At 39.2% G+C, this 13,037-nt stretch overlaps 1 protein-coding gene across 3 annotated transcripts in view; it reads left to right on the top strand.

Annotated features, from left to right (window-relative positions):
- The first annotated feature begins 923 nt into the window (after window positions 1-923).
- LOC133644773 (vacuolar protein sorting-associated protein 4B-like) overlaps window positions 924-13,037 on the top strand; it is a 37,671-nt gene continuing 25,557 nt past the window's right edge. Inside the window, exons 1-3 of one of the 3 annotated variants that reach the window (XM_062039509.1) lie at window positions 962-1,064; window positions 1,149-1,211; window positions 1,331-1,367. Coding sequence is in view for 1 of the 3 variants with exons in the window: in XM_062039507.1 (XP_061895491.1) it covers window positions 11,434-11,799 (366 nt within the window). In the remaining 2 variants the exon portion in view is untranslated. Of the gene's footprint in view, window positions 1,065-1,148; window positions 1,212-1,330; window positions 1,368-11,387; window positions 11,800-13,037 lie in introns of those variants that run through there. The other 2 variants (XM_062039508.1, XM_062039507.1) reach the window with 2 other exon arrangements.

The following is a 13,037-nucleotide window of genomic DNA, read 5'->3' as shown; positions in this document are numbered from 1 at the left end:
ATGTTTGTATAATAGTTGAAATCGGTTAATAGTTTGGCATTGCTTGTGTTGTAAGTCCAGTTTGTTCCAGAGTTTTACTCCGCATACAGACACACAAAAACGTATACGCGTGGTTTGAGCTCTCGGCAATGAGAAATATCCAATATCTAAAACCAAAAAAATATTCCCCAAACCCATCCCCCCAACCACCTGAAACCCAACACATGAAATTAATTACATTTAAAAATGTCATACTTGAATAACATAAAGTTGAAATAAGAAATAAGTTTATATATGTTTATGTTTAAGTATTTGGCAGACGCTTTTATCCAAAGCGACATACATAAAAAATACATATAAAACAATCCCTGTAAACATGATCATTTAAGGGAAGAATGTAATACAAAATATCAATACAAAGTGTCAAGACAGAATAAACTCTCTGCTGCTGCAGCAACAGAGATACAGTCTATAGGTCCCTAAAATATATAGATATTTAATGTATTCATACATTGTTTATGTAGGATATATGCATGTATATATAACCTCATCATATTGTTTCTTCAATTTAAAAATAGCTGATCGTTTTTTTTCCCCCCTTCTCTGGGATTATATTCCCAGTTTTGATCTCGGACGTCTGGTCACTTATAGCATATAAGAATATTCTATTACTGTTAAGCAAACTATGAATAATAAAACACGCCAAAACATGTGTCCTTTATCATAGCTACACGTATGACAAAAAAACGTGTGAAAATCAGTGGTATTCAGTGAGGTAAAATAAATTAAATGCGCTGACAGTTCATTGCTCCTGCCAAATGAAGTGCACTGAGTGGAGCGGATCACCACTCCAAGATGGCGGCCCCGCGTCTCGTCAGCGCCAGTAGGCAGTAGCGCCCAGAAGTGCCCGGATGTCCCTCTGGGTCACGTGATTGCAACCCAGCCATTGAGTGCCTCTATCCAGTCCATGTTTTCAGTGTTTACCTTGGGAAGGTAGAGCCAGGCAGAGGGCAGCGACATTAAAAGAACAAGCCTACAAGATGAACGAGCCTCCAACATGGACATACAGAAGCTTCTCCAAGAAAGTAAGTTTTTACAACTGCTGGAAGTAACAATTAGCTCCAGCTAATTAGCTTACAGCTAACAGTTCCATTCAATTAATGAACCAGCTGCTCCCAATTTGGATCAACAAAAACCCGGCGAGCAAACCAACTCAAATAGTTGGCATAATGGTGACTGATTTCTCTCACTTGTTTTAGATGTGAAAAAAAAAAAAAAAGAGTATGATTATCACCAGAAATGATGACACGCTAATAATAATAATCACCCCGCCACCTCTCCTGACCTGTAGGTGTCAGGGCGGAGAGAAGAAGACCTCGGCTGGAGAGGTGAGTCTTAAAACATTTCTACAGGATGACTGATTTTACAAATGACTGATTAGAATTGTACGGAACTCCAATAAGGATATGAAATGTGGAACATTTCAGTCATAAAGTTTAACTTTAACTTTAAATATGGTGCTCCATGACTGAAAAAAATGTTAAAGTACCAATGATTGTCACACACACACACGAGGTGTGGTGAAATGTGTCCTCTGCATTTGACCCATCCCTTTGGGAGGTGAGGGGAGCAGTGTGCAGCAGCGGTGGCCGCGCCCGGGAATCATTTTTGGTGATTTAACCCCCAATTCCAACCCTTGATGCTGAGTGCCAAGCAGGGAGGTAATGGGTCCCATTTTTATAGTCTTTGGTATGACTCGGCCGGGGTTTTAACTCACAACCTACTGATCTCAGAGCGGACACTCTAACCCAGGGGTCCCCAAACTTTTTGACTCGGGGGCCGCATTGGGTTAAAAAAATTTGGCCGGGGGCCGGACTGTACATATATATATATATATATATATATATATATATATATATATATATATATATATATATATATATATATATATATATATATATATATTTACACTACCGTTCAAAAGTTTGGGGTACCCAAACAATTTTGTGGAATAGTCTTCATTTCTAAGAACAAGAATAGACTGTCGAGTTTCAGATGAAAGTTCTCTTTTTCTGGCCATTTTGAGCGTTTAATTGACCCCACAAATGTGATGCTCCAGAAACTCAATCTGCTCAAAGGAAGGTCAGTTTTGTAGCTTCTGTAACGAGCTAAACTGTTTTCAGATGTGTGAACATGTTTGCACAAGGGTTTTCTAATCATCAGTTAGCCTTCTGAGCCAATGAGCAAACACATTGTACCATTAGAACACTGGAGTGATAGTTGCTGGAAATGGGCCTCTATACACCTATGTAGATATTGCACCAAAAACCAGACATTTGCAGCTAGAATAGTCATTTACCACATTAGCAATGTATAGAGTGTATTTCTAGTTTAAAGTTATCTTCATTGAAAAGTACAGTGCTTTTCCTTCAAAAATAAGGACATTTCAATGTGACCCCAAACTTTTGAACGGTAGTGTGTGTATATATATATATATATATATATATATATATATATATATATATATATATATATATATATATATATATATATATATACATTGTCTTCATATTCCAGCGAGTTAATCCGTTTTGTCATTTAACATCAATTAACATTGATGTTCATCAACATCTAACATTGTCACGTTATCGATGGGAAAATTAATTTTTAGACAATATGATTTGCCTGAGCGGCTAGGAGACACCGAGAGTAACAAGCGGTAGAAAATGGATTAGAAATGAAAGATTAAAAAATATAAAACATTTTTTTTTAAAAACGATTAAAAATTTATTTATTTTTTAAATTAAAAATGTTTTAACTTGGGACTTCCCGTGGGCCGGATTTTGGATGCTGGGGGGCCGGATCCGGCTCGCGGACCGTAGTTTGGGGACCCCTGCTCTAACCACTTGGCCATTGAGTAGCTAAGGTAAGGTATAAGACTGAGTTTGGTGCTTACCAAAGATGAGACTGAGTTTGGTGCTTACCAAAAATGACTTAAAGCTTTCTTCCAGTTCCAGTTTCAACTAGAGATGTCCGATAATGGCTTTTTTGCCGATATTCTGATATTGTCCAACTCTTATTACCGATTCCGATATCAACCGATACCGATATATACAGTCGTGGAATTAACACATTATTATGCCTAATTTTGTTGTGATGCCCCGCTGGATGCATTAAACAATGTAACAAGGTTTTCCAAAATAAATCAACTCAAGTTATGGAAAAAAATGCCAACATGGCACAGCCATATTTATTATTGAAGTCACAAAGTGCATTTTTTTGGTTAAAATAAAGCCAATACTGCACATTTTTGTGGTGCGCTTTATTTAGAAAAGTACCGAAAAGTATCGAAATACATTTTGGTACCGGTACCAAAATATTAGTATCGGGACAACACAAGATTGGATGTATTTTGAACTTGTCCCACCCATCAACAACACAAAATTAAAAATGGTCAGACTTCGTTTCTGTCAACACTTTCTTCTCGTATTTACTGTATACGTTAACTAACATGCCAGTTAATTGTGTGATAAGTTGTCATTTTATTTTTACCTGCTTCGGTGTAAAAAAAACAACCCAAACAGCTTCCAGCCCAGGCGGGAAGGGCAGGCATGGCCAGTCCCGCCCATGACGCCTTTGAATCAAATGCATAGTCAATTGTGTACCAAGATAATGGGACGATCATACATCGATATTCAGACATACAAGGTAGCCATGACTGTGATGTGGCCCTCAATGACAGCAAATTTGACACCCCTGCCTTACGACGGCAACCCAAAACGTTGAAAGAGCCATATTGGACCAGAAATACAAAACAAAAATCTGTCTGGAGCCGCAAAAAATGAAAAGCCGTATATAAGTGTTATAATGAAGACAACACATGACGTAAGTGTCTATATTAGCTATAATAGAGGCTTTGCAGTCACGTGGTTTTATCACGTGACTTTGTGTTACGCCGCCATCTTGCCGGTCAACCGGTCAGCTCGTTCCTACGTGTTCGTACAGATTCAGTTTGATTTCTGCGCTACATTTTCACCGATTTCATCCGAATTATGGCTGATTTGCTATCCAATGAAGTTGTGCATTTGGCTGAAGAGTCCAAGAAACGTTACCGAGAGAAGTTGAACCTTGTTGGCACAACGGATCCGTACCTTTTACCTCGTCGATTCACCATCTCCGTACACTGGAAAGGACCTTAAGGCATACAAGAGTCTGGATGCCTACAAGTATTTTACAGCAGGTTTTGTGCATGATGGGCTGATATGGCAGATTCCAAACAAGAATGGATTTCTTCTCATGACCAAGGTAAGGAAAAAGCACACACAGAAGAGCCTACTGTCTGTTTACAAATCCGCGTGGCAGTGTGATTGTGAAAAAACTACTAAAGTGATTCTAATGAAAACTCACATTGTTAAGCTTTTTTTTATTACAAAAGGCGTCCTGTTCAAAAATGCTTTTAATTAAAAAACTGTTTCACAAACTTCATATTGAAATTCTCCAATTTTTCTCTATGCATTACATAATTTCAAAAAACTACTATAAACTTTGTGAAACAGTTTTTTAATTAAGCATTTTTGAACAGGAGGCTTTTTGTAATAAAAGATTAGCCTGAAAATGTATAGTATTTAGTTTAAGGATGTGACCAAACAATATTATAAAAAAATTCTATCAAAAATTGCTTTGTAAAAAACTCTTTCCAGGAGCTTCATATTGAAATCTGAGAAATTAATTCCTACAATAAAACAACATTACATAATTTCCAACTACTCAGTATAGAGCTTATGAAACAGTTTCTACAAAAATAATTTTTAGAATTCAAGGCTTGATAATTCATTTTGGTTTCTTGCTCAAAATGAACCAGGTTTAAATTTTCAGGCTAATTTAATGAATGATTCATGAGAACCTTTACCAAATGCCAGGTAAAATATGCATAAATGGACAGTAAGAGGTCTAGACTTGTATATTATATCCAAATTAGGGACTGATAATAATATAAGGTATGTCATATTATCTGTTTCAGGTAAAACACTCTCAACGGATGAATGATCCTCCCCTCAGACCTTGGGTAGCAATAGCGAAAAATGGTCAGATCCTGTGCTGCCACTGTACCTGCATGGCTGGATTGGTTTCTATCTCCGTTGTATTATGCCAGAGCTATTAGCTAAAGTGTACACGGTAGAACAATCTGTTGCTACAACTGCATCCGCTTCGGAAGAGTTTGTTTGCTACTGCCGTAACCCTCCCACTGAGGATATGTTGCTTTGTAAATCTGAGAACTGCAGCATCAAAGCATTCCACATGAAATGTCTTGGCATAAAACGAGTCCCACAACGATGGTTTTGCCATAACTGTAAGAAGTTGGAAGTAAAACAGAAAAAGTTGTTTCTGTAAGATTATTTCCTGGTATTTATTACAGAAATAATATGGATGCAACATCATTACTCAAATGGTACAATTGGGTCGGATAAATTTGTAAGTGCGCATGACACTTGTACAATTTTATCTAATGTTGTGAAACCACTGTCATCAGATGACAATAAAGAGATGGGTATGATATTTTCCATCATGGTATACTTTTGTCTTGCGAGTCCAATAACTCTCTCTACATGGATACGGACAGCAGCTAATCCTCTGGTGCCCTCAACATCTAGTGGATTAAGCTGCCTTCTTTTCCAATCTCAGCGTGCACCACATCTTCACCAGCGGGTAATTGATCATTTTCACAAGGGACAGACTGGGAAATATTGACAAGTGCTGCTGCCAATGCCCTCTCGCGGTCTCTCTTACGCTGCTTGACATTTTGTCTTCTCTCAAAGATCTTCATTGAACATTTGAGTTTTCGTTTGTGAGGTGACTGGGTATGCTCAAATATACTTGGCACATAGTCTGGGGATAGTGGATCTTCGCTTTTTGCACCTGAAACAATTAAACAATCACATTATTCATAATGACGGCCATAAATAATTAAGCACGTTGTTGATGGGGATATACCCAGTTCAATTTGTTTTGTAATGGCATTTCATAACTTGACATATTAAAAAACTGAATAGAGTGAAATCATTCAGATACCTGTCTGTTTAAGTTGCTACCGTTTTTATTTTTTTCTTACTTTTTCATGATGCCTCATCTGATTGGCTTGAAAACTTTACCAATAAAAATTTTAACCTTGTGCCAATGGCTTGAAAACGTTACCAATGTAGATTTTACCTTGTGCCAAATGAAGTAACAAAAAGCCTCTTGTTCAAAAATGCTTCATTAGAAAAAAATTGTTTCACAAGGTCCATCATAATTTTTTTTGAAATTTCCTAATGCATTCACTCATGATAATTAATTGTTCAATTCCAATATGAAGCTCAACATTTACATTGATAAAGTTTTCAAGCCAATCAGATGAGGCATCATGAAAAAATAAAAACGGTACCTAGCATCACACAGACAGAGGCGGGTGAACTGAAGAAATCATCCCATTCCCTGCCTTGCTGCTCTTGCTGCCTTTCTAAAAATGCACCCAGCATTTTCAACAATCATATTTGTATCATCCCATATTGTATTAATTCACATTTTGTGAAACAAATCAGGGGTGAATAGTTTGTTTACATACCTGATATGAAGTGTTCATTGCATATCCTTGTGTACATCGTAGGTTTCCATCGTTCACGACAAATCGCCGCAATCCGAAGCTAAGATTTGGTTTATCGCCTCGTCTATTGCTACATCCAACAGCACAGCAGGTTTCCGGCATTTCCAAGCTCAAATAGCAGCAGATCAAACAAGAAAGCGTGTGTGAGTCGTTGACCGGCAGTGAACTGGTGACCGGCAAGATGGCCGCCAAGCTAATGTCACGTGGCTGATGACGTCAGCTGCAAAGCCTCTATAGCCTACTATCAAAATGACTGTGTCGCAGGCTGAAGCAAATCTTCGTTGACAGAAATGTTGAAATGTAATATTTATTCTACACGTTTTTATAAAGAAAACATTAGTTAAACAGAGGCTACTCAGAAGGTGAGATTACTCCTGGAAATGACTGGCTTTTAAAGGCCTACTGAAAGCCACTACTACCGACCACGCAGTCTGATAGTTTATATATCAATGATGAAATCTTAACATTGCAACACATGCCAATACGGCCGGGTTAACTTATAAAGTGCAATTTTAAATTTCCCGCTGAACTTCCGGTTGAAAATGTCTATGTATGATGACGACGTATGCACGTGACGTCAATCGTTGAAACGGAAGTATGCGGACACATTATCCTATACAAAAAACTCTGTTTTCATCTCAAAATTCCACAGTATTCTAGACATCTGTGTTGGTGAATCTTTTGCAATTTGTTTAATGAACAATGAAGACTGCAAAGAAGAAAGTTGTAGGTGGGATCGGTGTATTAGCGGCGGACTACAGCAACACAACCAGGAGGACTGAGAGATGGATAGCAGACGCGCTAGCCGGCGAACTCACCTTAACTTCCTCCGTCTCCGGGCCGCCGACCGCATCTGTGATCGGGTGAAGTCCTTTGTCGCACCGTCGATCGCTGGAGCGCAGGTGAGCACGGGTGTTGATGAGCAGATGAGGGCTGGCTGGCACAGGTGGATAGCTAATGTTTTTAGCATAGCTCTGTGAGGTCCGGTTGCTAAGTTAGCTTCAATGGCGTCTTAGCAACAGCATTGTTAACCTTCGCCAGGCTGGAAAGCATTAACCGTGTAGTTACAGGTCCATGGTTTAATAGTATTGTTGATTTTCTGTCTATCCTTCCAGTCAGGGGTTTATTTCTTTTGTTTCTATATGCAGTTAAGCACGATGCTATCACGTTAGCTCCGTAGCTAAAGTGTTTCGCCGATGTATTGTCGTGGAGATAAAAGTCACTGTGAATGTCCATTTCGCGTTCTCGACTCTCATTTTCAAGAGGATATAGTATCCAAGGTGGTTTAAAATACAAATCCGTGATCCACAATAGAAAAAGGAGAGAGTGTGGAATTCAATGAGCCAGCTTGTACCTAAGTTACGGTCAGAGCGAAAAAAGATATGTCTTGCACTGCATTCTAGTCCTGCACTCTAACGTTCCTCAACCACAAATCTTTCATCCTCACTCAAATTAATGGGGTAATCATCGCTTTCTCGGTCCGAATCGCTCTAGCTGCATTGAAAACAATGGGTAAATGTGAGGAGTCCTTTCTCTGGTGACGTCACGCTACTTCCGGTACAGGCAAGGCTTTTTTTATCAGTGACCAAAAGTTGCAACTTTATCGTCGATGTTCTCTACTAAATCCTTTCAGCAAAAATATGGCAATATCGCGAAAGGATCAAGTATGACACGTAAAATGGATCTGCTATCCCCATTTAAATAAAATAAAATAATTTCAGTAGGCCTTTAATGGCCAAAGGTCGTGTGTGTCCAAGTTAAAGGAAAATAGATTTATTACAATCTTTGGCAAGGTAGGCAATGTTTGCTGGGATCTGGAATAAGGCTGGGCGATACAGTATATCGATATACTCGATATATCGCGGGTTTGTCTCTGTGCGATATAAAAAATGACTATATCGTGATATTCGAGTATACATTCTCACGCAGTTGCTTTTAGCTGCAGGCATTACACTACAGGCTCTTCTCACTCTTTCTAGTCTCTCCTTCTCACAGAGACTTAAACAAGCGCACCTTCTTACATACGTCACATACGTATACGCACTCGCTGAGCAGAGAGGTAGCAGCATGGCTAAAGTGAGCTGTGGTGCGAGTGGTAATACGAGAGAAAGAAGGTGCGAATCTGGTAACAAATGAAGGAAGAATTCATTCCTAAGAAAAACAGCCCGGGGTCCATCGTCTGGCGGTGGTTTGGCTTCAAGTGGGAATATGTCTCGAACAGACATCCGTAATTTGTCAAGTGTGGGGCAAAAGCTTTGCTACAAAAAGTAGCATTACTGCTAATATATAGCATCATTTGAAAAGTCACCCGCTAGAGAATGAAGAGTGCTTACTCTGCATGTCAACATCTCCGTTCGGTGCCACACCAACAAAATGCAGAGGCAACCATTTCCACATCAACACCGTATGAAAAAAATAGTCCACGACATAAGGAAATAACATCCGCCGGAACCTACCACATAGCGAAGGACGTACATTATTTGATTTCCTATTATGCAGCTCTTTTTTTATTTGACACTTATTGAAATATCTTGTGTGACATCACGCACAGAAGTGCACTTTATTTGTTTTAAACTATTGTAGTGGTGTTCTGTACAAAGAATGCACTTTAATTTAGTGTTTTGATTTGTCATCTTGAGGACATCATGCACAAAAGTGCACTAATAGCTTGTTTTAAAATGTCTCTGACAATCTTGCACGTTCTGTTTTGAAATGACATGAATGTTTGTGCTACTGTAATAACTATTTAATAAATACAGTGTTGGTCAATTGACTTAGTTGTGATTTCCCTCTCTGCAAAAACGTTTAAAATGAGCATATATTAATGCAGTATGAAGAAGAATGTTTTAATGTAGACACATAGAATCATCATACTGCTGTGATTACCGTATTTTTCCGAGTATAAGTCGCTCCGGAGTATAAGTCGCACCGGCCGAAAATGCATAAAAAAGAAGGAAAAAAACATATAAGTCGCACTGGAGTATAAGTCGCATTTTTTGGGGAAATGAATTTGGTAAAACCCAACACCAAGAATAGACATTTGAAAGGCAATTTTAAATAAATAAAGAATAGTGAACAACAGGCTGAATAAGTGTACGTTATATGAGGCATAAATAACCAACTGAGAACGTGCCTGGTATGTTAACGTAACATATTATGGTAAGAGTCATTCAAATAACTATAACATATAGAACATGCTATGCGTTTACCAAACAATCTGTCACTCCTAATCGCTAAATCCCATGAAATCGTATACGTCTAGTCTCTTACGTGAATGAGCTAAATAATATTATTTGATATTTTACCGTAATGTGTTAATAATTTCACACGTAAGTCGCTCCTGAGTATAAGTCGCACCCCCGGCCAAACTATGAAAAAAACTGCGACTTATAGTCCAAAATACGGTATATGTATCAAGTGTTCATTCAAGGCTAAGGCAAAATATCGAAATATATATCGTGTATCGCGATATGGCCTAAAAATATCGAGATATTAAAAAAAGGCCATATCGCCCAGCCCTAGTCTGGAACAACATGGCACACAAACAACTGTCTGATAATATGTAATGAGACGTACAAAACTAAATTATATACAAAGAGGATAAAAGTAAAGGAAATTAAATGAGTTTAGATATACCTACAAATGAGGCATAATGATGCAATATGTACATACAGCTAGCCTAATAGCATGTTAGCATTGATTAGCTTGCAGTCATGCACTGACCAAATATGCCTGATTAGCACTCCAACAAGTCAATAACATCAACAAAGCACCTTTGTGCATTCATGCACTGCATGAAAGGTTTGGTGGACAAAATGAGACAAAGAAGAAGTAGAAGATCTACTCTCTATTCTATGCTGCAGCTGTTACATATACGGTATTATTGTACATGGTAATTGTTATATATTGTATATATTATATAATAATATAACATATCAGTATATATCATATACTGTATGTATAATATGTAAATATTACATATATTTTATATTGCAACCACGGTACATTTTTAGTCTACATAACACCTGCATTATCCTTTCCATCCTTACGCTTTCCATCCTTTGTAACTGAGTTACTGTATGGAACAATTTCCCTTGTGGATCATTAAAGTTTGTCTAAGATTTTACATGTAAACAAACTGTTGCGTCGCAGTCCACACTATGGTGAGTTCAAGCACCGCCGAAATTAGTAGGACAAAACGATGTTCACCAAATACTGTCATCAGTGAAGCATACACACAAACATATTAAACAGTGGGCTTTCTAAAAATTGGGAAGGTTTGTGTCATGTTTGTCCTCAAACAAAAAACATACTAAAACAAACAAAAAAAGTTTTTCCCCATCTTTTTCCATTTTCAATCCTTTTTTATCAATGCTCCAGATAGCCACTAGGGCGGCGCTAGAAAGTGCATTCGGCTCGAGAGCCGCGGTTCAGGATTCTCATACCCTCATCGGCTGTTCACTACATGTCGCTATCATAGCACGTTTTGGGTTTCCAACTAAGAAGGCGGCAGCAGAGAGACATTTCAAACGAGTAGAAAAAACAAAGGCACAAGTTTTTTTAAAAAATACGCACAAGGCTTTGAATTAATTCACTGTAACAAAGGCTTGAAGTCTAAATTCAAAGCTTTATGATGCTGTTCAGTTTGTACCTTTGCTACATGAAAAACCAGTTCACTTTATGTAATGTTCAGTCTGACACCTTTCAAGTACAAAGAGCAAAGGACGTGGCCTCCAGCATCCTGTCTCCTCCTCTTTATCCTCTGTTTTCTGTAGACAATCACTCCATTTCTTTCAGTGCCAAAACCCAGAAGGATGCAGAAGATGTCGAACTTAAGCTCGTCAAAGATGTGTCTTTCCCAGGACGTGGAAAGTATTAAACTAAAGCGGAAAATACTCCGAAAAGCTACCAAACACATGATTGGTCTTATCGATTCAGAAATAGCTGAACCAAACCCGGATTTGGATCACTTAAGCACTTTGCTGGAGAAGGTATTGGACAAAGGCCAAAGCTTGGTCGCACTCAATCATGAAATTGAAGTCCGAACTTCACTGGATCATTTGGAGAAAGAGATCAAGAAATCGGAGGACTATAAGGAGCTGATCGTGGCTTCTACAAGCTGTGCACAGCGCATCATCAAGAAAAATGAGGAGTCATCGGAAGTGACTGCCCAGAAAAGAGTAAGTTGATTATAGATGTTAAACAAGTCGACGCCTCATGGCTGCAATACGTTAGCGTGTCATTTTCTAGTCGAAAGTATCTAGTAGAAGTACACTATATTGCCAAAAGTATTTGGCCACCCATCCAAATGATCAGAATCAGGTGTCCTAATCATTGACACTTAGGCATGGAGACTGTTTCTACAAACATTTGTGAAAGAATGGGCCACTCTCAGTGATTTCCAGCGTGGAACTGTCATAGGATGCCACCTGTGCAACAAATCCAGTCGTGCAATTTCCTCGTTCCTAAATATTCTAAAGTCAACTGTTGGCTTTATTATAAGAAAATGGAAGAGTTTGGGAACGACGGCAACTCAGCCACCAAGTGGTAGGCCACGTAAACTGACAGAGAGGGGTCAGCGGAAGCTGAAACACATAGTGGAGAGAGGTCTCCGACTTTCTGCACAGTCAGTTGCTACAGCGCTCCACTGCATGTGACCTTCCAATTAGCCCACGTACAGTATGCAGAGAGCTTCATGGAATGAGTTTCCATGGCCGAGCAGCTGCATCTAAGCCATACATCACCAAGTCCAATGCAAAGCGTCTGATGCAGTGGTGTAAAGCACGTCGCCACTGGACTAAAGCAATGGAGATGAGTTCTCTGTGGAGTGATGAATCACGCTTCTCCATCTGGCAATCTGATGGACGAGTCTGGGTTTGGAGGTTGCCAGGAGAACGCTACATTTCGGACTGCATTGTGCCGAGTGTGAAATTTGGTGGAGGAGGAATTATGGTGCGGGGTTGTTTTTCAGGAGTTGGGCTTGGCCCCTTAGTTCCAGTGAAAGGAACTTTGAATGCTCCAGGATACCAAAACATTTTAGACAATTCCATGCTCCCAACCTTGTGGGAACAGTTTGGAGCGGGCCCCTTCCTCTTTCAACATGACTGTGCACCAGTGCACAAAGCAAGGTCCAGAAATATATGAATGACAAGAGTCTGGTGTGGATGAACTTGACTGGCCTGCACAGAGTCCTGACCTGAACCCGATAGAACACATTTGGAATGAATTAGAACAGAGACTGAGAGCCGGGCCTTCTCGACCAACATCAGCGTGTGACCTCACCAATGCGCTTTTGGAAGAATGGTGGAAAAATTCCTATAAACACACTCCGCAACCTTGTGGACAGCCTTCCCAGCCTTTTCTGTTTGCTTCCCTTTAGCCACTACTTCTATACACTGGCTCCCTCACATGTCCCTGA

Source organism: Entelurus aequoreus, linkage group LG27, assembly GCF_033978785.1.
Source record: "Entelurus aequoreus isolate RoL-2023_Sb linkage group LG27, RoL_Eaeq_v1.1, whole genome shotgun sequence".
In the NCBI taxonomy this organism is placed as follows: domain Eukaryota; kingdom Metazoa; phylum Chordata; class Actinopteri; order Syngnathiformes; family Syngnathidae; genus Entelurus; species Entelurus aequoreus.
The sequence above is the reverse complement of the archived record's forward strand: the minus strand, read 5'-3'. Positions and strand labels throughout refer to the sequence as shown.